We start from the raw sequence: 20987 nt of genomic DNA, 5'->3' as shown, positions 1-20987 counted from the left end.
TACAACAGGTCGTGTCTTCATTTCTGTACCTATTATCTCACAGGACGAACAAAAGAGACGTCCTAGAAACTACAGCAAAGATCTTCTCCTCCAGAGAGATTCATCCACAGCAGGGAAACACTAAACTTCTTGTCCTGCTGCTGCATCACTTTCTCTTTGTCTTTGTAAAATGTTCAGGCTAAATAACTGTGTTGTTTGCATCACGTTCAGATTTTGCCACTTTCGACCCCTCAAGTTTCTGCGTCGCCCGTCTGTCTTGCATTGCCTGGAATCCCACAATGCCTTGCGATGTCCCACAGAACATAAACGGTGAAACTTTGCGCTGCATTCAGTGGTTCTTTGGTGCATTTCTGTTTTATTCACTAGATGGCAGTGAAGACAAAGATTCAATTGTTTACCACTTTGGAGCGTTCACATCAGGCGACTCATGATTTCAGAGCGTTTGAAGGGTTACAAATATTTAGCATGAACATTATAAAACTAAATGCATTAAATTTGAGTTTAATTATTTTGAAGGACAAACTGTGTTAGGAGTAACACTTTAGCCTTTTGTCTCTGTGGGCGGAGGACCAACAAACCTCTGAAACACGAGTCTTGTGAAGTCTATTAATCGATTCAGAATCTCCAGTTTCTGACCGGTTGAATTTTACGAGTAATTTCCACTTGTTGAGTTATGTTTTGAGTGTCAATCATCACAACTTTTTCAGTCAAAGTCTGATACAAGAAGCTTTTATTGTGAAGCAGCAGTCACAGGACTCACAATACATTTGTAATGAAATACAACGTCAGTGTTTAGTGCTCAAGTCAAAGCTAACTCAGACCTTGTGTTCAACAACCACTTTATTTTGCAGTTTTTATCCAACAATCATATATTTACAGATTTCTTTGACTCATAAGCCGTCTCACCAGTATTCATCTGTAGACACTATAAGCATGTAATAATCATCACTCTTAAATTAATCTTCATGACACAATCAAATAATCAGCAATATGTTTTTCTGCGGCTGCACATCAGATAGAAAAACAAATACAAATAATCAAGATATTTTGCAGTATTTCTTTTTAGTTTTCTGCTATTTTACTCAAACTGCAGCTTGACATATTTGGTGTCTTTAGAAACAATGATTTCTTCTGGAAGTGAAAATAAATGTGTCGGTAGATTAAACAGAACGTGAGTCATGATGCGTTGATCATGACTCACGGGTTGAGGCTGAATATGTTCCCCTGAATGAAGTGGGAGAAGTGATCAGTTTACTCCGACAGGAGAGATGATCAGAGGTGCAGAGTTTCTACCACCAGGACAGAAGTATGGGAAGAGTTTCTCAGTGAAGGAGCAGCCAGTGAAGGAGTAGATAAGAGCTGCAGAATCTACGTCATAGAAGGAGACCAGACCCTCCTCATAATCCACAAACACCCCCACCTTCTGAGGCTGAGACTTCAGAGAGAGACTGACTGCAGGGTCATCAAGAGCTTCATACTTATTTCCATTTCTAAACCATATGGTCCAGTAACCATCCTCACGACTCAGTGTGATGTTTCCCTTCCTGTTGATCGACTCTCTGGCCACTCCTAAATCCCACGCAGTCATTCTTTTAACTTGAACCTCAAAGTAAAATCTGCCAGAAGAGAAACTCTGTGTTCCTAAAACACAGGCATTAACAGAAAATCTCTCTGGATTGTCGGGGAGTAATTGCTCTACCTTACCAGTACGCACTTGTTTCCCATCAGCAGACAGGATGAGATAAGCATTTGCTGTATCAGGATCAAGAGTCACATCCACTGCAAACTTCTGGACCCTCTTCAGCTCAGCTTTGACCAACTTCTTTATCTTTTTACTGAGCGTCTCCTCCAGCTGAGACACAGCTCTCACTACAGTCGGCTCATATGATTGGCTGATGCTGACCTTTGTCCAGTCCTTGGTGGGTGGTGGGTGGTGGATGTTTGAGGACTGAACACTCTGGAGAAGATGGAGGTGGTCTTCAGAGAGTGAGAGCTGAACCACCTCAGTGCTTCTCTTCATCAGCTCAGAGATTTCCTGTTCCAGCTCTTTGATGAAAGCTTCGGCCTGTTTCTCTATTGTGTTGTGCTTCTCTTTGATTGTGTTGATGAGCTCATTCAGGCCTCTCTCTACAGACTCCTTCAGATCAGTGAAGACCTGAACACCTTCTGCTTTCTCTCTGTCTGCATCTTCCTCACTGAGGTCGACTGAGTGTTTGATCTCCTGAATCTTCAGTCGTCTCTTCTGGATCATCTGCTGAATTTCAGCCTCTGTCTTCTTCAGCTCGAACTTCTTTCCTTCATATTCTTCTTTCAGAGGAACAAACTCGTGCATCTTATGATCTAAAACGGGACAAAGCATGCAGACACACATCTGGTCGGTCTTACAGAACAGCTCCAGAGGTTTATCGTGCTTCGTACACATCCTGTCCTCCAGGTTCTCCACAGGGTCGATCAGCTGATGTCTTTTCAGGCCTGACATTGTCAGATGAGGCTCCAGGTGAGTCTCACAGTAGGAGGCCAGACACACCAGGCAGGACTTCAGGGCCTTCAGTTTGGTTCCAGTGCAGACGTCACAGGGAACTTCTCCTGGTTTGGACTCGTGTTGCTCTGAGCTGCTGGTTTTCTGTTGAGCTGACTGTCTGAACTGAGCAACCATCTCAGAGATGAAGGTGTTGATCCTCAAATCTGGTCTTGTGTTGAAAACCTCTTTACACATGGGACACTGGCATCTGTCACTAGTATTCCAGTGTTCATTGATGCAGTTTTTGCAGAAGTTGTGTCCACATGATGTGGTGACTGGATCAGTGAACACATCCAGACAGATGGAGCACAGGAACTGATCTTCAGATGACAGATAGTTTGCAGCAGCCATATCTACACAAAGAGTGGAAGAAAATAAAAACATTTTATTCAAAATAGAGTTTAATTATTTGTTTAAAAAGGAAACAAGTGTAATTCTTTTCATATCTTTTAACTTTTAAGTAAGCAACCAAGATCAAAGTCGTGCTGACAATCTCAAGTTTGCTACTCTCACAAAGCAGCACAGAATAATTCTAATTTGTGATGAAGAACAGCACTGCTAACACGTTTCCTATAGCTGCTTCACAATAAGAGCCTCCCGCTGGTTCACTGGTAGAAAACTTTTAATGTGAAACAACAAGAGGCAATAAAGGAAGCGATCAGTGAACAGTAATAACAGCAGGAAAGTAGCAGTGAGACTAAAGTTCAAACCACAGAGATTCAGCTACAAGTTGCTAAAGTCCTGAGACTGTTCAAAGCTGTTAAAGTGAGTTACTGTATAGTGGGACTGTGGACAAACAGACAGAGTTATATTGTGAACAATTGATCAAGGATGAAGTGAAAAGAGTGGAACTTGCTGCCTAAGTAAAGTTACAGTTTTGTGTTAATCCTGGTTGTTGAAAGTGTAAATATGATCAGCTGTACTCACCAGTGTTTGGAAGAGACTCTGCTGTGTTGTTGAGAAAGACCTGATGAAGTCACTTTGACTTTTCTTTGAGAGAAACACAGAGACTTGTCTTTACTGCAGTGTGTCTGACACTCTGACAAACTTATCTTTTGTTTCTGGAGTGTGACGTTGAAGCTCTTCTCTTCACAGTGTAGCTCCGCCTCTTACCTGGTGAGGGTTTGTTTCCTCCCTCTGGTTTACACGGAGTAGTCTGGCTTTTAGCCGACAGTCAGTCATGTGACCCTCATCATATTTGTCCCAGTTGTCTCTCCCATACACACCCCAAAGCCTGTCAAGGACATAGTAGGGCTGAAGTTAACATGACACAAAACTAAGTTTGTTGTTTTAAGGGGAGTTATGTGCTTCAACTGTCTCTTGGTCTTTAATTCAGTATAAAGGTGATCATCTGGACTCTGACTGTACGTGCTGTTTGTTTCTGTGTTTCTGTCGCAGGGCGGAGAAAGCAGAAGGCAGCCAAAGAGAGGGCAGGTATGGCAAAGGTGAGCACAAATCTGTTGTACCACTTCCTGTTATCACCTGTCAATCAATTCACATTAGTGAGCTGTATGGTGTGGGGAGGAAACTAAGATTTGAAATAGTCAAATATTACTCAGTGACTCTAAAGTTTGATAAAATCTTACTTGATGAAATAACAGTCACCATACAATAAATATTATTATTATTATTATCAATGACATTTTGTTTGTTTTTTTATTTACAAAATCCTCTTTATTAACACTGTGTGCTATATAACTATAATAATAATAATAATAATATTTCTAGCACAATTTTTAGGCTTTTATTCTGAAGTCAGCACATCTTCAATTCCTGTTTTATTCTGACACTTTGATAGCAACGGGCATTAAGATGTATCATGTAAACATACAAATGAAAGAATATGATGATGAATCTACTTTAACAGTCACCCACTATATACTTTTATTTTAAAGAGGACTTCAGTGATCAGCTGGTGGCTTTTATCTGGCTCCTTATTGGATAATGGTGATTGAAGGAGGGTCGCTCCCAGCATGCAGATGAAGTTTAACTGGCTCACAGATCAGAGCTCATTACTGATCACCGTATGATGACTTCCTGTGAGGTCTGACCACAGAGACCCCAAAAAGAAATGGTGAAAACCAGAGAGAAGAGTTTTCCTTCCGGTGGCTGACCGTTGTTTGTCCTGCAGCTCCCGGACCTGAAGGACGCTGAGGCGGTGCAGAAGTTCTTCCTGGAGGAGATCCAGCTGGGGGAGGAGCTGCTGGCTCAGGGTAACACCTCCTCACACCAACACCTTCTTTACAGTCACAGTTTGATTTTCACTCGTGTGGTTTTATTGTTTCTCAGTCTTATTCCAGGCAGCAGTGAGTTGTGTCAAAGTCTTTCCTCTGGTCTCTGTGGAGTCCGTCATGGTGTCTTTACACTTTACGTCTGGTCTTTGTGCTTCGCTCCACAGGAGACTATGAGAAAGGTGTGGACCACCTGACCAACGCCATCGCCGTGTGTGGTCAGCCTCAGCAGCTGCTGCAGGTGCTGCAGCAGACTCTGCCTCCGCCCGTCTTCCAGATGCTGCTCACCAAACTGCCCAGCATCAGCCAGGTAGGCCCAACACTTCTCTTTATTCTCCATGTGGATCTCCATGAGTCCTTCTGTTCTCCACACAGAAACAACAACAACAGTTTAAAATCACGTGTTATCAATGAAACAAGGAAAGGAAGAAACGAAACAAGCCGGTTTGTGTTCTGCTCCTGTCCTGCAGCGTATTGTGAGTGCACAGAGTCTGAGCGAGGACGATATAGAATGAGGACCAGGAGGAGACAACCCCCAAACCCTCACCCTCCTCTTCCTCCCCTTCCTCTTCCTCACGTGGACCTTCCATGACGACCCTGCCAACGCCTCGGCCTCCATCGCTCCGGCCGACGTCCATCACTTCCTGAAGTGGAATTAGTTTTGTATTCCTGGTTTATTCATGACAGTAGTGTTTTGTTTTTTCACTTAAATTACCCGTTTGGGGTATTAAGAGTATCTGGATCATAACGGCCAGAGAAACACAAGAGCCCGTCCCCACTTCACCATCATTAGGTCTGTACTCATCAAGTGGACCGGGTGTTAACATGAATCGGCTCCTTCCTTCAGGGTGGTGTAGCACACGTCCTGACGGCATCATGTACCAGGTTTACATCGTCTGACATGTTTGTACCAACCATCTTCATGGTTCTTCTGATATCAGTCGCAGAAAGTTACAGAAACAGGAATCTTCTCTTTGCTCGGATGCGTCACAAAGTATTTATTGTTGTTTTGTTATCAGTCGTCTTTCTGTTCGTTCTCGACTTGGAAACACTTTTGAAAAAGTGATGAAAAGTTTTGTTTTTGTCATTTTAAAGAGGACGACCCTCTTTAGGAAAATAAAAAATGTGAACAAACTCTGAAGTCGTCTTGTGAGTTTATTTTAAATGAAATCACGCCTCCTCCAGTTGTTGCTCGTCTCTGTGCACGTGTCATCGATATTTAGAAAGTAGCTTCTAGTGAGCAAACATTTAAAATAGTCGTCCTACAACGTTTTACAACAGGTCGTGTCTTCATTTCTGTACCTATTATCTCACAGGACGAACAAAAGAGACATCCTAGAAACTACAGCAAAGATCTTCTCCTCCAGAGAGATTCATCCACAGCAGGGAAACACTAAACTTCTTGTCCTGCTGCTGCATCACTTTCTCTTTGTCTTTGTAAAATGTTCAGGCTAAATAACTGTGTTCTTTGCATCACATTCATATTTTGCCACTTTCGACCTCTCAAGTTTCTGCGTCGCCCGTCTGTCTTGCATTGCCTGGAATCCCACAATGCCTTGCGATGTCTCACAGAACATAAACGGTGAAACTTTGCGCTGCATTCAGTGGTTCTTTGGTGCATTTCTGTTTCATTCACTAGATGGCAGTGAAGACAAAGATTCAGTTGTTTACCACTTTGGAGCGTTCACATCAGGCGACTCATGATTTCAGAGCGTTTGAAGGGTTACAAATATTTAGCATGAACATTATGAAACTAAATGCATTAAATTAGAGTTTAATTATTTTGAAGGACAAACTGTGTTAGGAGTAACACTTTAGCCTTTTGTCTCTGTGGGCGGAGGACCAACAACCCTCTGAAACACGAGTCTTGTGAAGTCAATTAATTGATTCAGAACCTCCAGTTTCTGACTGGTTGATGATTTTTATGAGTAATTTCCACTTGTTGAGTTATGTTTTGAGTGTCAATCATCACAACTTCTCCAGTCAAAGTCTGATACAAGAAGCTTTTATTGTGAAGCAGCAGTCACAGGACTCACAATACATTGTAATGAAATACAACGTCAGTGTTTAGTGCTCAAGTCAAAGCTAACTCAGACCTTGTGTTCAACAACCACTTTATTTTGCAGTTTTTATTCAACAATCATATATTTACAGATTTCTTTGACTCATAAGCCGTCTCACCAGTATTCACAAAACAGAACAAAAATGGCCAAAGTGACCAGAAATTAATTAAACCACTTTTCAAACCAAGTAGAAAATGCCACATTCACTTTTTATGTCCAACATTATAATGAGACATACTGCATTCTGTAGACACTAAAAGCATGTAATAATCCTTACTCTGAAATTAATCTTCGTGACACAATGAAGGGTTGAAAAGATGAACGTATTAAATAAACGTGTTGCCTTTGTAATGGGATACATATAATGACAATAGAGTAAATCAATCACCACAGTAAATTTGGAATACACTGATACCGTTTTTTTCTTTTTCTTTTCAACAAGTGCCTTTGGGTACTTCTTGATACCGATTACCGATATTAGCACTAAATAATACAATTACATAGCAAGCAATGAATTTAAAGTTATGCTTTATTGTCATCAGATGTTCCTCCCTTTCTGACTGTATCATGATGCTGTTGCTACATTTTCACATTAAACTTTGTGTTTTCCTGATACAATCAGCAGAGTTTGCTGTCGGGAGGTTAATGATTAACCGTGTTAATAATTAGCTTCAGGGCTAACACCCCACACTATCATCAGCAGGTGGCTGGTATGCAAGACACATAAACTTGGCTAAAGTCCTGAGGAGTTGTAGCATCGTCACACACACACACACACACACACATACACACACACACACACACACACACACACACACACACACACAAACGTCTCACACACACACACACACACACTTTCTCTCTACAGGACACCGGCTAACATTACACCAGGCTTGCACTACACTGGTGGAAACCCTGACAGATGATGCCAGACAGACACACAGCTGACAACCTCACTGCTAAACTAATTCATGTGAAGGAGACTTACAGGGAAAGTGGCTGCATGTGTACGAGTACATGAGCACAGTATCTGTGCATCCCTACTGTTACCAGATTCTGTAGAGAATAAGATGTAGACCACACAGGGTTGAGGCTGAATATGTTCCCCTGAATGAAGTGGGAGAAGTGATTAGTTTACTCCGACAGGAGAGATGATCAGAGGTGCAGAGTTTTTAACACCAGGATTAGGACCAGGACTGAAGTATGGGAAGAGATTCTCTTTGAAGGAGCAGCCAGTGAAGGAGTAGATAAGAGCTGCAGCATCTACGTCATAGAAGGAGACCAGACCCTCCTCATAAACCACAAACACCCCCACCTTCTGAGGCTGAGACTTCAGAGAGAGACTGACTGAAGGGTCATCAAGAGCTTCATACTCATTTCCATTTCTCAAACATATGGTCCAGTAACCATCCTGAGGGCTCAGTGAGATTTGTCCCTTCCTGTTGATCGACTCTCTGGCCACTCCTAAATCCCATCCAGACTTTATTTTAACTTGAACCTCGTAGTAAAAGTTTTCTGAAGAGAAACTCTGTGTTCCTAAAACACAGAGAGTAGGAGAAAATCTCTCTGGATTGTTGGGGCGTAATTGCTGTACCTTACCAGTATGCACTTGTTTCCCATCAGCAGACAAGATGAGTTTAAGATTTGCTGTATCAGGATCAAGAGTCACATCCACTGCAAACTTCTGGATCCTCTTCAGCTCAGCTTCAACCAGCTTCTTTATCTCTTTACTGAGCGTCTCCTCCAGCTGAGCCACAGCTCTTCTCACAGTTCCCTCATATGATGCTGGAGGAACACTGACCTTTGTCCAGTCCTTGGTGGGTGGTGGGTGGTGGATGTTTGAGGACTGAACACTCTGGAGAAGATGGAGGTGGTCTTCAGAGAGAGAGAGCTGAACCACCTCAGTGCTTCTCTTCATCAGCTCAGAGATTTCCTGTTCCAGCTCTTTGATGAAAGCTTCGGCCTGTTTTTCGTTTCTTTTCTGCTTCTCTTTGATCGTGTCGATGAGATTGGCCTGGCCTCTCTCAACAGACTCCTTCAGAGCAGTGAAGACCTGAACACCTTCTGCTTTCTCTCTGTCTGCATCTTCCTCACTGAGGTCGACTGAGTGTTTGATCTCCTGAATCTTCAGTCGTCTCTTCTGGATCATCTGCTGAATTTCAGCCTCTGTCTTCTTCAGCTCGACCTTCTTTCCTTCATATTCTTCTTTCAGAGGAACAAACTCGTGCGTCTTATGATCTAAAACGGGACAAAGCATGCAGACACATGTCTGGTCGGTCTTACAGAACAGCTCCAGAGGTTTATCGTGCTTCGTACACATCCTGTCTTCCAGGTTCTCCACAGGGTCGATCAGCTGATGTCTTTTCAGGCGTGAAGCTGTCAGATGAGGCTCCAGGTGAGTCTCACAGTAGGAGGCCAGACACACCAGGCAGGACTTCAGGGCCTTCAGTTTGGTTCCAGTGCAGACGTCACAGGGAACTTCTCCTGGTTTGGACTCTTGTTGCTCTGAGCTGCTGGTTTTCTGTTGAGCTGACTGTCTGAACTGAGCAACCATCTCAGAGAGTAAAGTGTTGACCCTCAAATCTGGTCTTGTGTTGAAACCCTCTTTACACATGGGACACTGGCATCTGTCACTAGTATTCCAGTGTTCAGTGATGCAGTTTTTGCAGAAGTTGTGTCCACATGGTGTGGTGACTGGATCAGTGAACACATCCAGACAGATGGAGCACAGAAACTGATCTTCAGATGACAGATAGTTTGCAGCAGCCATATCTACACAAAGAGTGGAAGAAAAGAAAAACAATTCATTCAAAATAGAGTTTAATTATTTGTTAAAAAAGGAAACAAGTGTGATTCTTTTTATATCTTTTAACTTGTAAGTAAGCAACCAAGATCAAAGTCGTGCTGACAAGCTCAAGTTTGCTACTCTCACAAAGCAGCACAGAATAAGTCTAATTTGTGATGAAGAACAGCACTGCTAACACGTTTCCTCTAGCTGCTTCACAATAAGAGCCTCCCGCTGGTTCACTGGTGGAAAACTTTTAATGTGAAACAACAAGAGGCAATAAAGGAAGCGATCAGTGAACAGTAATAACAGCAGGAAAGTAGCAGTGAGACTAAAGTTCAAACCACAGAGATTCAGCTACAAGTTGCTAAAGTCCTGAGACTGTTCAAAGCTGTTAAAGTGAGTTACTGTATAGTGGGACTGTGGACAAACACACAGAGTTATATTGTGAACAATTGATCAAGTATGAAGTGAAAAGAGTGGAACTTCCTGCCTGAGTAAAGTTACAGTTTTGTGTTAATCCTGGTTGTTGAAAGTGTAAATATGATCAGCTGTACTCACCAGTGTTTGGAAGAGACTCTGCTGTGTTGTTGAGAAAGACCTGATGAAGTCACTTTGACTTTTCTTTGAGAGAAACACAGAGACTTGTCTTTACTGCAGTGTGTCTGACACTCTGACAAACTTAACTTTCGTTTCTGGAGTGTGACGTTGAAGCTCTTCTCTTCACAGTGTAGCTCCGCCTCTTAACTGGTGAGGTTTCGTTTCCTCCCTCTGGTTTACACGGAGTAGTCTGGCTTTTAACCGACAGTCATGTGACCCTCATCATATTTGTCCCAGTTGTCTCTCCCATACACACCCCAAAGCCTGTCAAGGATGCATATGACTCATATCAGACATCTTGTTGATTTATCTGAGCACATCACAAAGGTGCTTCACATTTCGTTAACGTGAATGTTAACAGGTTTTAAACATGTTAAGATAAGATAACATGTGAACGCAGCATTAATGGAACACTTCAACATTTTAGGAAACATGTTTATTGACTTTCTACCACAATAACTACCATGAATGTTAAACATGAAGCTACAGACAGGATGTGGTTAGCCTAGCTTAGCATAAAGACTAACAGCAGGGACAAACAGCAGTCTGGTGACTTTTTTTTATGCAGCGATTTATGGTGGAAATGTCTTTATGTATGTGGACAACACAAAATTCATACGTCAGGTGACAAATCAAAATATTAGGCAGCAAGTCTCTCCGGGATTCTGAATTCCTTTCAAATATTTAATGTCATCTCTGCTGAGTCAACACAAATCTCGGGCTTGATTTACTCTTCTGTCCTCTTGTTGTGAGGAAGTAACCTCTTTAAATGTGCATGTGGCTCCTATCCACATCCATGATACATTCATTCATTTTGTGTTTCAGCAACGTTTCCGCTTCCGTTAGAAACTTTCTGCACATTCAAAACATTTCCCACATATCTGTATTCTGATAAGTCGAGAATAAAGTCGTAATGTTGTGACAATGTTGTTATTTAATGAGAATAAAGGCTTAATATTTCAAGAAAAACTTCACTTGCCCCAACAATGATTTGATCGTATCTCATTCAGACGTCTGACGGACAGAGAACCCTGTCGGCTGTAAGATGCTCTTCATCGGAAGTGGAAAACCGAAACTAACTGAAAACTCTTCAGATCGTCAGACATAAATCTCATCACTATTGTCCACACAAATTATAACTTCACCACTTCCGATAAAGTGCAGCTCACAGCTTTTCAGCAGAAAGCATCCTGGAGTAAAGAGACGATGCCAAACAGAGCAAAACTTTCTATAAGTGAAAGCAGACGCAAAGACAGCGACTTCATTTTCTAATTCTCTAATTATTATTATTATTATTATTATCCTAACGGGGGCCCATCACTACTCCGTCATCGTTGACAGACTATAATTCTTTCTTTTGGTTTCTCTTTAGACAGTAGTCTAGTCCTCACACACTTTCTATTGCTGAGATGTAGATCGGGTATCAGATATGAACAGTCTTTCTGGGCTTGGATTTCTTCTTCAGTCCTTTCTTTTTAATCTTTTTGTTTGGATCCACCATCTCTCCTTTGAAGGAGGTGGAGCTCTTCTGCTGGTTTCCAGAGAACTTCTTTTTAGACTTGAAACCGCCTCCTCTCTCCTGACCCGAGCCCTTCATGGGGCCTTTGCCGGGGCCCTTCATGGGGCCCTTGCCGGTCCTCCCTTTGGTTTCGTTGCTGTCCGTTTTATTCTTCTGCCTCGACGCCCTCCTCACCCGGATGGGTCTGCCCTCCAGTTTGATGCCTTCCAGTTCCAACGCCAGCTGCACCGAGTCGGCGCTCTGCAAAAGGAAGTACCAAACCGGTACAACACCATTAACTCTCACATAAACCTGGTACAAAAAACAATAACCTCAAGAGAACACAAACCAAAAAAAGAAAAGAGCCTTTTGGGTCGTCGTACCTCAAACAGGATGTAACCGAATCCTTTCCCGAATCCAGAGTTCTGGTCTCGCACCAATCGTACGGCCTCCACTGTGCCACACTCCTCAAAGTGCCGCCGAAAAGCCAGTTCGTTTAACTCTAAACACACACACACACACACACACACACACAGCAGGTCAACTTCAACGCAAAATGACGAACATTAACACTCGTCAAGATTAAAACAGCGGAGAGACTCACCGAACGAAAGATTCCCCACAAATACGGAGTGTTTGTTTTCGTACTGCAGGACAAGCACAATGTCACCAAATATGTTCCAAAAACTCATGTCAACAGATTTACAGATGAACTGCGGGTCGTGATGTGGAGACTCACCGATGAGCCGTTCATCACTCTGTCCACTCGGATGTGGAAGTCTTTCTCGACCTCCATGCCGTTCCTGTGAGGAGAGACAGACCGAGGGAGAGCTTGTTGTTGTTGGCTGAACGCACACGGCGACTCCATTTGTGGGAATGATTCAATGACTCACCTCTCCAGCGCTTTGGCGACTGTGGCCTCGTCCTCAAACACCACGTAGGCGTTTATGCTTTGCTTTTTTGGATGAGTTTTGCGTCTGTGAAGGAAAATAAAAAATGTGAACAAACTCTGAAGTTGTCTTGTGAGTTCATTTTAAATGACATCACGCCTCCTCCAGTTGTTGCTTGTCTCTGTGCACGTGTCATCGATATTTAGAAAGTAGCTTCTAGTGAGCAAACATTTAAAATAGTCGTCCTACAACGTTTTACAACAGGTCGTGTCTTCATTTCTGTACCTATTATCTCACAGGACGAACAAAAGAGACATCCTAGAAACTACAGCAAAGATCTTCTCCTACAGAGAGATTCATCCACAGCAGGGAAACACTAAACTTCTTGTGCTGCTGCTGCATCACTTTCTCTTTGTCTTTGTAAAATGTTCAGGCTAAATAACTGTGTTGTTTGCATCACGTTCAGATTTTGCCACTTTCGACTCCTCAAGTTTCTGCGTCGCCCGTCTGTCTTGCATTGCCTGGATGTTCCTTCAGAAACTACAGATTTACATGTTTTTTGGGGGAAATTAGATCTGTTTTTGTTTGATTCCACCGTCTTTCTTTAGAAGGAGGTGGAGCTTTTAATCGAATTCTTCTGGTTCCCAGAGAAGACTTGAAACTTCCCCGACCGCCTCCTCTCTCCTGACTCGAGCAGTGGTCGTTTGTAGGGCCCTTGCCGGTCCTCCCTTTGGTTCACTTGTTACCAGTTTCTTCGGCTTCTCCTTCACCGATCTCCTCACCTGGATGGGTCGTCTGTTATCCAGTTCGGTGCCGTCCAGTTCCAACTCCAGCTGCACTGAGTCGGCTCGCTGCGACAGGAAGACAAACAGGTACAACACCATAAACTCTCACTTAAAACCTGGTACACAAATAACAGCCGTGTGCAGCACCAACAAATACAGGTCAGGTGGAAAACATTCTTATTACATCATTAATATGTTCATCATTATGCTCTGAGTCACCATATAAATACTTAACTTTATATACTTAACTTTAATTCAACAGTCGAAATACTGTATATCAAAGATTCTGTATAATTACAGTTATATATGGTTATTATTTTATTGCCCATTCTCAGTATAGTTTAGTTTATAGTTTACTTTTTTTATTTTGCACAATTTAAACAATAAAATATAAATAAACAAACATAACAGATAAATAATATCAGTGCAGGAAGAGGCAAAAAGCCAACTGGGCTTATTTGAAGCCTCCACCCCTCAGTTTTATTCCTTGTATGTTAGAATTGATAGTTGTTAGAACTCGTATAATTTACACTGATGAATTGTCACAACATGCTGCTGTTCAAAATGAACAATAAAAAAGAACCCCCGACATGTTTAGTGCGTTGATAATTACTTTGAACAGAAAACAAGAAGAATGTGGAGCCACAGATGGCTTAAAATATTGTCTGAGTCAGCATAACATGACACAAAATGGAAAATAGTATAATTATTATTAACAAGGTCACTGTTTGTAACAAATGTTTTGACAGCAGTCATGCAGGTGATCTGAAACCGCTCAAACTGCAGACGGATGACTTAACATTTCTAAACTGATTCACAGGAAACAATTTGTCATGAAATACAACTTATGTGTAAACCAGGCTTTTCTGTTCAGTGTTCGATGCTCAAGTCAGCTCATTGCTCATGCCTTGTGTTCAACAACTAATTTGTTTTTGTTTACAATCAGTTTTCTTTGACTCATAAGTCGTCTGACCAATATTCACAAAACAAATCAAAATTGGCCAAAGTGACTCGTGATTCAAACCACTTTTTCACACCAAAAAACATTTGCATCTTTTCTATTAATAAACTTTGTCCGTTAACTGTTTATGCCAATACAACAATAACACATACTGTATTCTGTAAACACTATAGGAATGTAAAAGGCCTTACTCTTACTCTTAATTAAATTAAGCTTTATGACTAAATGAAATATTCAGCAACATGTTTTCCGTGGCTGCACATCAGATAGAATTCGTTTTGCTGATTTACTCAAAGTCAAACTTCAGCTTCAAGTATTTCGTGTCTTTAGAGTGAAAATAAAAGTCTGTGTCTAACGAAGGTTTAAACAGATTTTCCCCATATAATGTGTCTTGATGCAAAGTTTAAGAGATGAACACATCCCACGAATGTGTTGGATATGTAACGGGATACATATAATTAAAAGTTTTCATGAAGTGTAAGTTAATCACCACAGTTAACATATTCTGTAGAAAATAACATTTCAAGTTAAACTACATACAAAATATGTACATTCATTCCCTTCAATGAATAAAATCATTACATGAAAAAGAGATTGATTAGTTTACTCTGACAGGAGAGATGATCAGAGGTGCTACATTTTTAACACCATATTTATGACTAGGACTGAAGAATAGGAAGAGTTTCTCTTTGAAGGAGCAGCCAGTGAAGGAGTAGATAAGAGCTGCAGCATCTACGTCATAGAAGGAGACCAGACCCTCCTCATAATCCACAAACACCCCCACCTTCTGAGGCTGAGACTTCAGAGAGAGAGGAACTGAAGAACCAGCAGCAGCTTTGTACTCATTTCTCAAACATATAATCCAGTAACCATCCTGAGGACTCTGCTTAGCTAAGACACAGTGACAATAAGAAAATCTCTCTGGGTTGTTTGGGAGATTCTTCTTCACATCACCATGACTTACTTGTTTCCCATCAGCAGACAAGATGAGTTTAGGATGAGCCATCTTCACCTTAGGTTTAACCAGCTTCTTCATCTTTTTACTGAGCGTCTCCTCCAGCTGAACCACAGCTCTCCTCACAGTCCCCTCATACGATGGATGGACACTGACCTTTGTCCAGTCCTCGGTGGGTGGTGGGTGGTGGATGTTTGAGGACTGAACACTCTGGAGAAGATGGAGGTGGTCTTCAGAGAGTGAGACCTGAATGACCTCAGCGCTTCTCTTCATCAGCTCAGAGATTTCCTGTTCCAGCTCTTTGATGAAAGCTTCGGCCTGTTTCTTTGTCGTTTTCTGCTTCTCATCTATTGTATTGATGAGCTCGTTCAGTCTTCTCTCAACAGACTCCTTCAGATCAGTGAAGACCTGAACACCTTCTGCTTTCTCTCTGTCTGCATCTTCCTCACTGAGGTCGACTGAGTGTTTGATCTCCTGAATCTTCAGTCGTCTCTTCTGGATCATCTGCTGAATTTCAGCCTCTGTCTTCTTCAGCTCCACCTTCTTTCCTTCATATTCTTCTTTCAGAGGAACAACATCATGCATCTTGTGGTCTAAAACGGTGCAGAGCATGCAGACAAATGTCTGGTCGGTCTTACAGAACAGCTCCAGAGGTTTATCGTGCTTCGTACACATCCTGTCTTCCAGGTTCTCCACAGGGTCGATCAGCTGATGCCTTTTCAGGCCTGACATTGTCAGATGAAGCTCCAGGTGAGTCTCACAGTAGGAGACCAGACACACCAGGCAGGACTTCAGGGCCTTCAGTTTGGTTCCAGTGCAGACGTCACAGGGAACTTCTCCTGGTTTGGACTCTTGTTGCTCTGAGCTGCTGGTTTTCTGTTGAGCTGACTGTCTGAACTGAGCAACCATCTCAGAGATGAAAGTGTTGACGTGCAGCTCAGGTCTTGTGTTGAAAACCTCTTTACACATGGGACACATGTGCTGGTCACTAGTATTCCAGTGTTCAGCGATGCAGTTTTTACAGAAGTTGTGTCCACATGATGTGGTGACTGGATCAGTGAACACATCCAGACAGATGGAGCACAGAAACTGATCTTCAGATGACAGATAGTTTGCAGCAGCCATATCTACACATAGTGTGGAAGAAAAGAAAAACATTTTATTCAAAATATAGTTTAATTATTTACTGAAAAGGAAACAAGTGTGATTCTTTTTATTTCTTTTAACTTTTAAGTAAGCAACCAAGATCAAAGTCGTGCTGACAAGCTCAAGCTTGCTACTCTTGCAAAGCAGCACAGAATAAGTCTAATTTGTGTTGAAGAACAGCACTGCTAACACGTTTCCTCTAGCTGCTTCACATTAAGAGCCTCCCGCTGGTTCACTGGTAGAAAACCTTTACTGTGAAACAACAAGAGGCAATAAAGGAAGCGATCAGTGAACAGTAATAACAGCAGGAAAGTAGCAGTGAGACTAAAGTTCAAACCACAGAGATTCAGCTACAAGTTGCTAAAGTCCTGAGACTGTTCAAAGCTGTTAAAGTGAGTTACTGTATAGTGGGACTGTGGACAAACACACAGAGTTATATTGTGAACAATTGATCAAGTATGAAGTGAAAAGAGTGGAACTTCCTTCCTGAGTAAAGTTACAGTTTTGTGTTAATCCTGGTTGTTGAAAGTGTAAATATGATCAGCTGTACTCACCAGTGTTTGGAAGAGACTCTGCTGTGTTGTTGAGAAAGACCTGATGAAGTCACTTTGACTTTTCTTTGAGAGAAACACAGAGACTTGTCTTTACTGCAGTGTGTCTGACACTCTGACAAACTTAACTTTTGTTTCTGGAGTGTGACGTTGAAGCTCTTCTCTTCACAGTGTAGCTCCGCCTCTTAACTGGTGAGGGTTTGTTTCCTCCCTCTGGTTTACACGGAGTAGTCTGGCTTTTTGCTGACAGTCAGTCTTGTGACCCTCATCATATTTGTCCCAGTTGTCTCTCCCATACACACCCCAAAGCCTGTCAAGGACATAAGTTAAGTACAAGTTGACCCAATGCATATGATTCATATCAGACATCTTGTTGATTTATCTGAACACATCACAAAGGTAAAAATGATTTTATGAAATACAGTGAACCTGCAGGTAGCACATGGTAGGGCTGAAGTTAACCGTTTCAACAGTTAAAAACATGACACAAAACTAAGTTTGTTGTTTTAAGGGGAGTTATGTGCTTCAACTATCTCTTGGTCTTTAATTTAGTATACAGGTGATCATCTGGACTCTGACTGTACGTGATGTTTGTTTCTGTGTTTCTGTCGCAGGGCGGAGAAAGCAGAAGGCAGCCAAAGAGAGGGCAGGTATGGCAAAGGTGAGCCCAAACCTGTTGTACCACTTCCTGTTATCACCTGTCAATCAATTCAGATTAGTGAGCTATATGGTGTGGGGAGGAAACTAAGTTTTGAAATTTTACTCTATTTTTTTTTTTTACATTACTCAGTGACTCTAAAGTTTGACAAAGTCTTACTTGATGAAATAACAGTCACCATACAATAAATATTATTATTATCAGTGACATTTTGTTTGTTTTTTTTCTTCACAAAATCCTCTGTATTAACACTGTGTGCTATATAACTATAATAATAATTAAAGCTGCCAGCAGCGATGAACGGGCCCTCGCATCTTCCAGCATGTCGGGGGTGGCGGCGGGACTCTGGCTTGCGCGGCCGAGAATGTCCGCAACCGTCGGACAGCGCGTCCGCGAGTGAGACGTTTTTAATCCTGCGTGGACCGCCTGATCCAGGAAATGATGATTTGCAAATAATCCAATGCTTCCATGTAAATCCGATGCTGTTTGTAAGAAAACGTAGATTTCCTTTTGCCAGCAGGTGGCGCTGTGAGTATTATTGAAAATGAGCTTTTAGACATCCTCAGGCCATGAGTGTTATCAAGCATGTGAAGTTTGGGACCGTTTGGAACAAGTCCAGCTGAGTTACATCAGACATTTCCTTTAGCCAGTAGGCGGCGCTATGAGTTATTGAAATTTTTTCAATTGAAGTATGTTCAGGCTTGAAGTAGCATCATATATAAGAACTTTTGTGCGGATTGGATAATGTACCTTGGAGTTATAACAACTTCTTTTTTCATAAACAATGAGGCTAAAATGGCCGCCACGCCACGTCAAGTTTCTTCAATGAAAACTCCCGATTTTGATAAATTTTAATCACAAATGTCTTAAGAGCATCCTGACCAAAGTAGAAGTTGATCGCTTCAAATCTGTAGGAGGAGTTCGTTAAAGTACGAAGGCTGAAAAATGCAAAAAGTGACAAAAAACACAGGTTTGCGGATTTACTGTAGCGCCCCCTAGTCATCGAATGCAAAACAAATGTTAGGGTTTGTTACGGGATGCGATGTGCACATACGCTGACAATTTTGGGAATTTAGGACAAATGGTTGAGAAGTTATGTGTATTGATAATTAATAAGTTAATTGGTCCGTATCTTGTAAACGGTAAGATATATAAAAAAGCTTTTGATAAATTTAGATGATATAGGTCCATTAATGATCCACAGCAAATTATATAGAAATCGGACCCAGTGTGTAGGAGGAGTTTGCAAAAATGTGTTTTTCACTAAATTCAAGATGGCGGAAAATCTAAGTGGGCGGAGCTTAGGGGTCTGAGAGGCTTTGTTTTAGATCTAGCGGATTTGGACGTGTGTTTTGAATTTCAAGTAAATCGGACATACTGGCCGAGGGGCGTCGCCGGTCCGACTTGTAGGGGGCGCTAGAGAGCCATTTCTTTACACAGAAAGATGCATTATTTTTCAAATGGCTATTTTCACCAGGCCTGACAAGGCCCCAAAATTTGGTGAGTTTTCATCCATGCCAAGTCCTCCAACCATGCGTACGTTTACCTAAACCAGTACAATTTCAATAGGGCCTTCGCTGGCCCGACGTTGTCGGTTGCTCGGGCCCTAATAATAATATTTCTAGCACAATTTTTAGGCTTTTCTTCAATTCCTGTTTTATTCTGACAGTTTGATGGCAACGGGCATTAAGATGTATCATGTAAACATACAAATGAAAGAATATGATGATGAATCTACTTTAACAGTCACCCACTATATACTTTTATTTTAAAGAGGACTTCAGTGATCAGCTGGTGGCTTTTATCTGGCTCCTTATTGGATAATGGTGATTGAAGGAGGGTCGCTCCCAGCATGCAGATGAAGTTTAACTGGCTCACAGATCAGAGCTCATTACTGATCACCGTATGATGACTTCCTGTGAGGTCTGACCACAGAGACCCCAAAAAGAAACGGTGAAAACCAGAGAGAAGAGTTTTCCTTCCGGTGGCTGACCGTTGTTTGTCCTGCAGCTCCCGGACCTGAAGGACACTGAGGCGGTGCAGAAGTTCTTCCTGGAGGAGATCCAGCTGGGGGAGGAGCTGCTGGCTCAGGGTAACACCTCCTCACACCAACACCTTCTTTACAGTCACAGTTTGATTTTCACTCGTGTGGTTTTATTGTTTCTCAGTCTTATTCCAGGCAGCAGTGAGTTCTGTCAAAGTCTTTCCTCTGGTCTCTGTGGAGTCCGTCATGGTGTCTTTACACTTTACGTCTGGTCTTTGTGCTTCGCTCCACAGGAGACTATGAGAAAGGTGTGGACCACCTGACCAACGCCATCGCCGTGTGTGGTCAGCCTCAGCAGCTGCTGCAGGTGCTGCAGCAGACTCTGCCTCCGCCCGTCTTCCAGATGCTGCTCACCAAACTGCCCAGCATCAGCCAGGTAGGCCCAACACTTCTCTTTATTCTCCATGTGGATCTCCATGAGTCCTTCTGTTCTCCACACAGAAACAACAACAACAACAGTTTAAAATCACGTGTTATCAATGAAACAAGGAAAGGAAGAAACGAAACAAGCCGGTTTGTGTTCTGCTCCTGTCCTGCAGCGTATTGTGAGTGCACAGAGTCTGAGCGAGGACGATATAGAATGAGGACCAGGAGGAGACAACCCCCAAACCCTCACCCTCCTCTTCCTCCCCTTCCTCTTCCTCACGTGGACCTTCCATGACGACCCTGCCAACGCCTCGGCCTCCATCGCTCCGGCCGACGTCCATCACTTCCTGAAGTGGAATTAGTTTTTTATTCCTGGTTTATCCATGACAGTAGTGTTTTGTTTTTTGACTTAAATTACCCGTTTTGGGGTATTAAGAGTATCTGGATCATAACGGCCAGAGAAACACAAGAGCCCGTCCCCACTTCACCATCATTAGGTCTGTACTCATCAAGTGGACCGGGTGTTAACATGAATCCGCTCCTTCCTTCAGGGTGGTGCAGCACACGTCCTGACGGCATCATGTACCAGCTTTACACCGTCTGACATGTTCGTACCAACCATCTTCATGGTTCTTCTGATATCAGTCGTGGAAAGTTACAGAAACAGGAATCTTCTCTTTGCTCGGATGCGTCACAAAGTATTTATTGTTTGTTTTTTGTTATCAGTCGTCTTTCTGTTCGTTCTCGACTTGGAAACACTTTTGAAAAAGTGATAAAGTTTTGTTTTGTCATTTTAAAGAGGACGACCCTCTTTAGGAAAATAAAAAATGTGAACAAACTCTGAAGTCGTCTTGTGAGTTTATTTTAAATGACATCACGCCTCCTCCAGTTGTTGCTCGTCTCTGTGCACGTGTCATCGATATTTAGAAAGTA

General features: G+C 42.2%; 5 protein-coding genes across 8 annotated transcripts; 2 read left to right on the top strand and 3 right to left on the bottom strand.

Moving 5' to 3' along the window:
- Positions 1 to 713: 713 nt before the first annotated feature.
- Positions 714 to 4034, bottom strand: LOC142949834 (E3 ubiquitin-protein ligase TRIM39-like). Its single transcript, XM_076091674.1, has 2 exons — positions 3449 to 4034; positions 714 to 2874 (listed from the first exon to the last, which is right to left on the bottom strand). Exon 2 carries the CDS (start codon positions 2870 to 2872, stop codon positions 1247 to 1249), a length of 1626 nt encoding a protein of 541 aa, XP_075947789.1. The 5' UTR covers positions 2873 to 2874; positions 3449 to 4034; the 3' UTR covers positions 714 to 1246.
- Positions 3920 to 5446, top strand: LOC142949837 (mitochondrial import receptor subunit TOM20 homolog). Its single transcript, XM_076091678.1, has 4 exons — positions 3920 to 3966; positions 4653 to 4734; positions 4920 to 5062; positions 5223 to 5446. Exons 1-4 carry the CDS (start codon positions 3958 to 3960, stop codon positions 5265 to 5267), a joined length of 279 nt encoding a protein of 92 aa, XP_075947793.1. The 5' UTR covers positions 3920 to 3957; the 3' UTR covers positions 5268 to 5446.
- Positions 5447 to 6741: 1295 nt separating this feature from the next.
- Positions 6742 to 10405, bottom strand: LOC142949798 (E3 ubiquitin-protein ligase TRIM21-like). Its single transcript, XM_076091635.1, has 2 exons — positions 10162 to 10405; positions 6742 to 9587 (listed from the first exon to the last, which is right to left on the bottom strand). Exon 2 carries the CDS (start codon positions 9583 to 9585, stop codon positions 7945 to 7947), a length of 1641 nt encoding a protein of 546 aa, XP_075947750.1. The 5' UTR covers positions 9586 to 9587; positions 10162 to 10405; the 3' UTR covers positions 6742 to 7944.
- A 216-nt stretch (positions 10406 to 10621) lies between these two features.
- LOC142949813 (RNA-binding protein 34-like) lies at positions 10622 to 17140 on the bottom strand. Of its 4 annotated transcripts, XM_076091650.1 has the most exons (7): positions 15299 to 15440; positions 13371 to 13439; positions 12592 to 12675; positions 12438 to 12501; positions 12303 to 12345; positions 12082 to 12200; positions 10622 to 11959 (listed from the first exon to the last, which is right to left on the bottom strand). In XM_076091650.1, exons 1-7 carry the CDS (start codon positions 15307 to 15309, stop codon positions 11624 to 11626), a joined length of 726 nt encoding a protein of 241 aa, XP_075947765.1. In that variant the 5' UTR covers positions 15310 to 15440; the 3' UTR covers positions 10622 to 11623. The 4 variants fall into 4 exon arrangements, 2 of the variants coding, with proteins under 2 accessions (XP_075947765.1, XP_075947764.1); XR_012954083.1 differs by lacking the exons at positions 10622 to 11959; positions 12082 to 12200 and adding an exon at positions 16990 to 17140 and having other exon boundaries at positions 15299 to 16416; XR_012954082.1 differs by lacking the exons at positions 10622 to 11959; positions 12082 to 12200; positions 12303 to 12345; positions 12438 to 12501 and adding an exon at positions 16990 to 17140 and having other exon boundaries at positions 12591 to 12675; positions 12874 to 13439; positions 15299 to 16416.
- Positions 13384 to 20895, top strand: LOC142949824 (mitochondrial import receptor subunit TOM20 homolog). Its single transcript, XM_076091666.1, has 5 exons — positions 13384 to 13460; positions 17601 to 17647; positions 19655 to 19736; positions 19922 to 20064; positions 20228 to 20895. The coding sequence occupies exons 2-5, from the start codon at positions 17639 to 17641 to the stop codon at positions 20270 to 20272; spliced, it is 279 nt and encodes a 92-aa protein (XP_075947781.1). The 5' UTR covers positions 13384 to 13460; positions 17601 to 17638; the 3' UTR covers positions 20273 to 20895.
- The last annotated feature ends 92 nt before the right edge of the window (positions 20896 to 20987 follow it).

Source organism: Anarhichas minor, unplaced genomic scaffold (assembly GCF_050575085.1).
Source record: "Anarhichas minor isolate MPS153535 unplaced genomic scaffold, ASM5057508v1 ptg000014l, whole genome shotgun sequence".
Taxonomy (NCBI): Eukaryota; Metazoa; Chordata; class Actinopteri; order Perciformes; family Anarhichadidae; genus Anarhichas; species Anarhichas minor.
The sequence above is the reverse complement of the archived record's forward strand: the minus strand, read 5'-3'. Positions and strand labels throughout refer to the sequence as shown.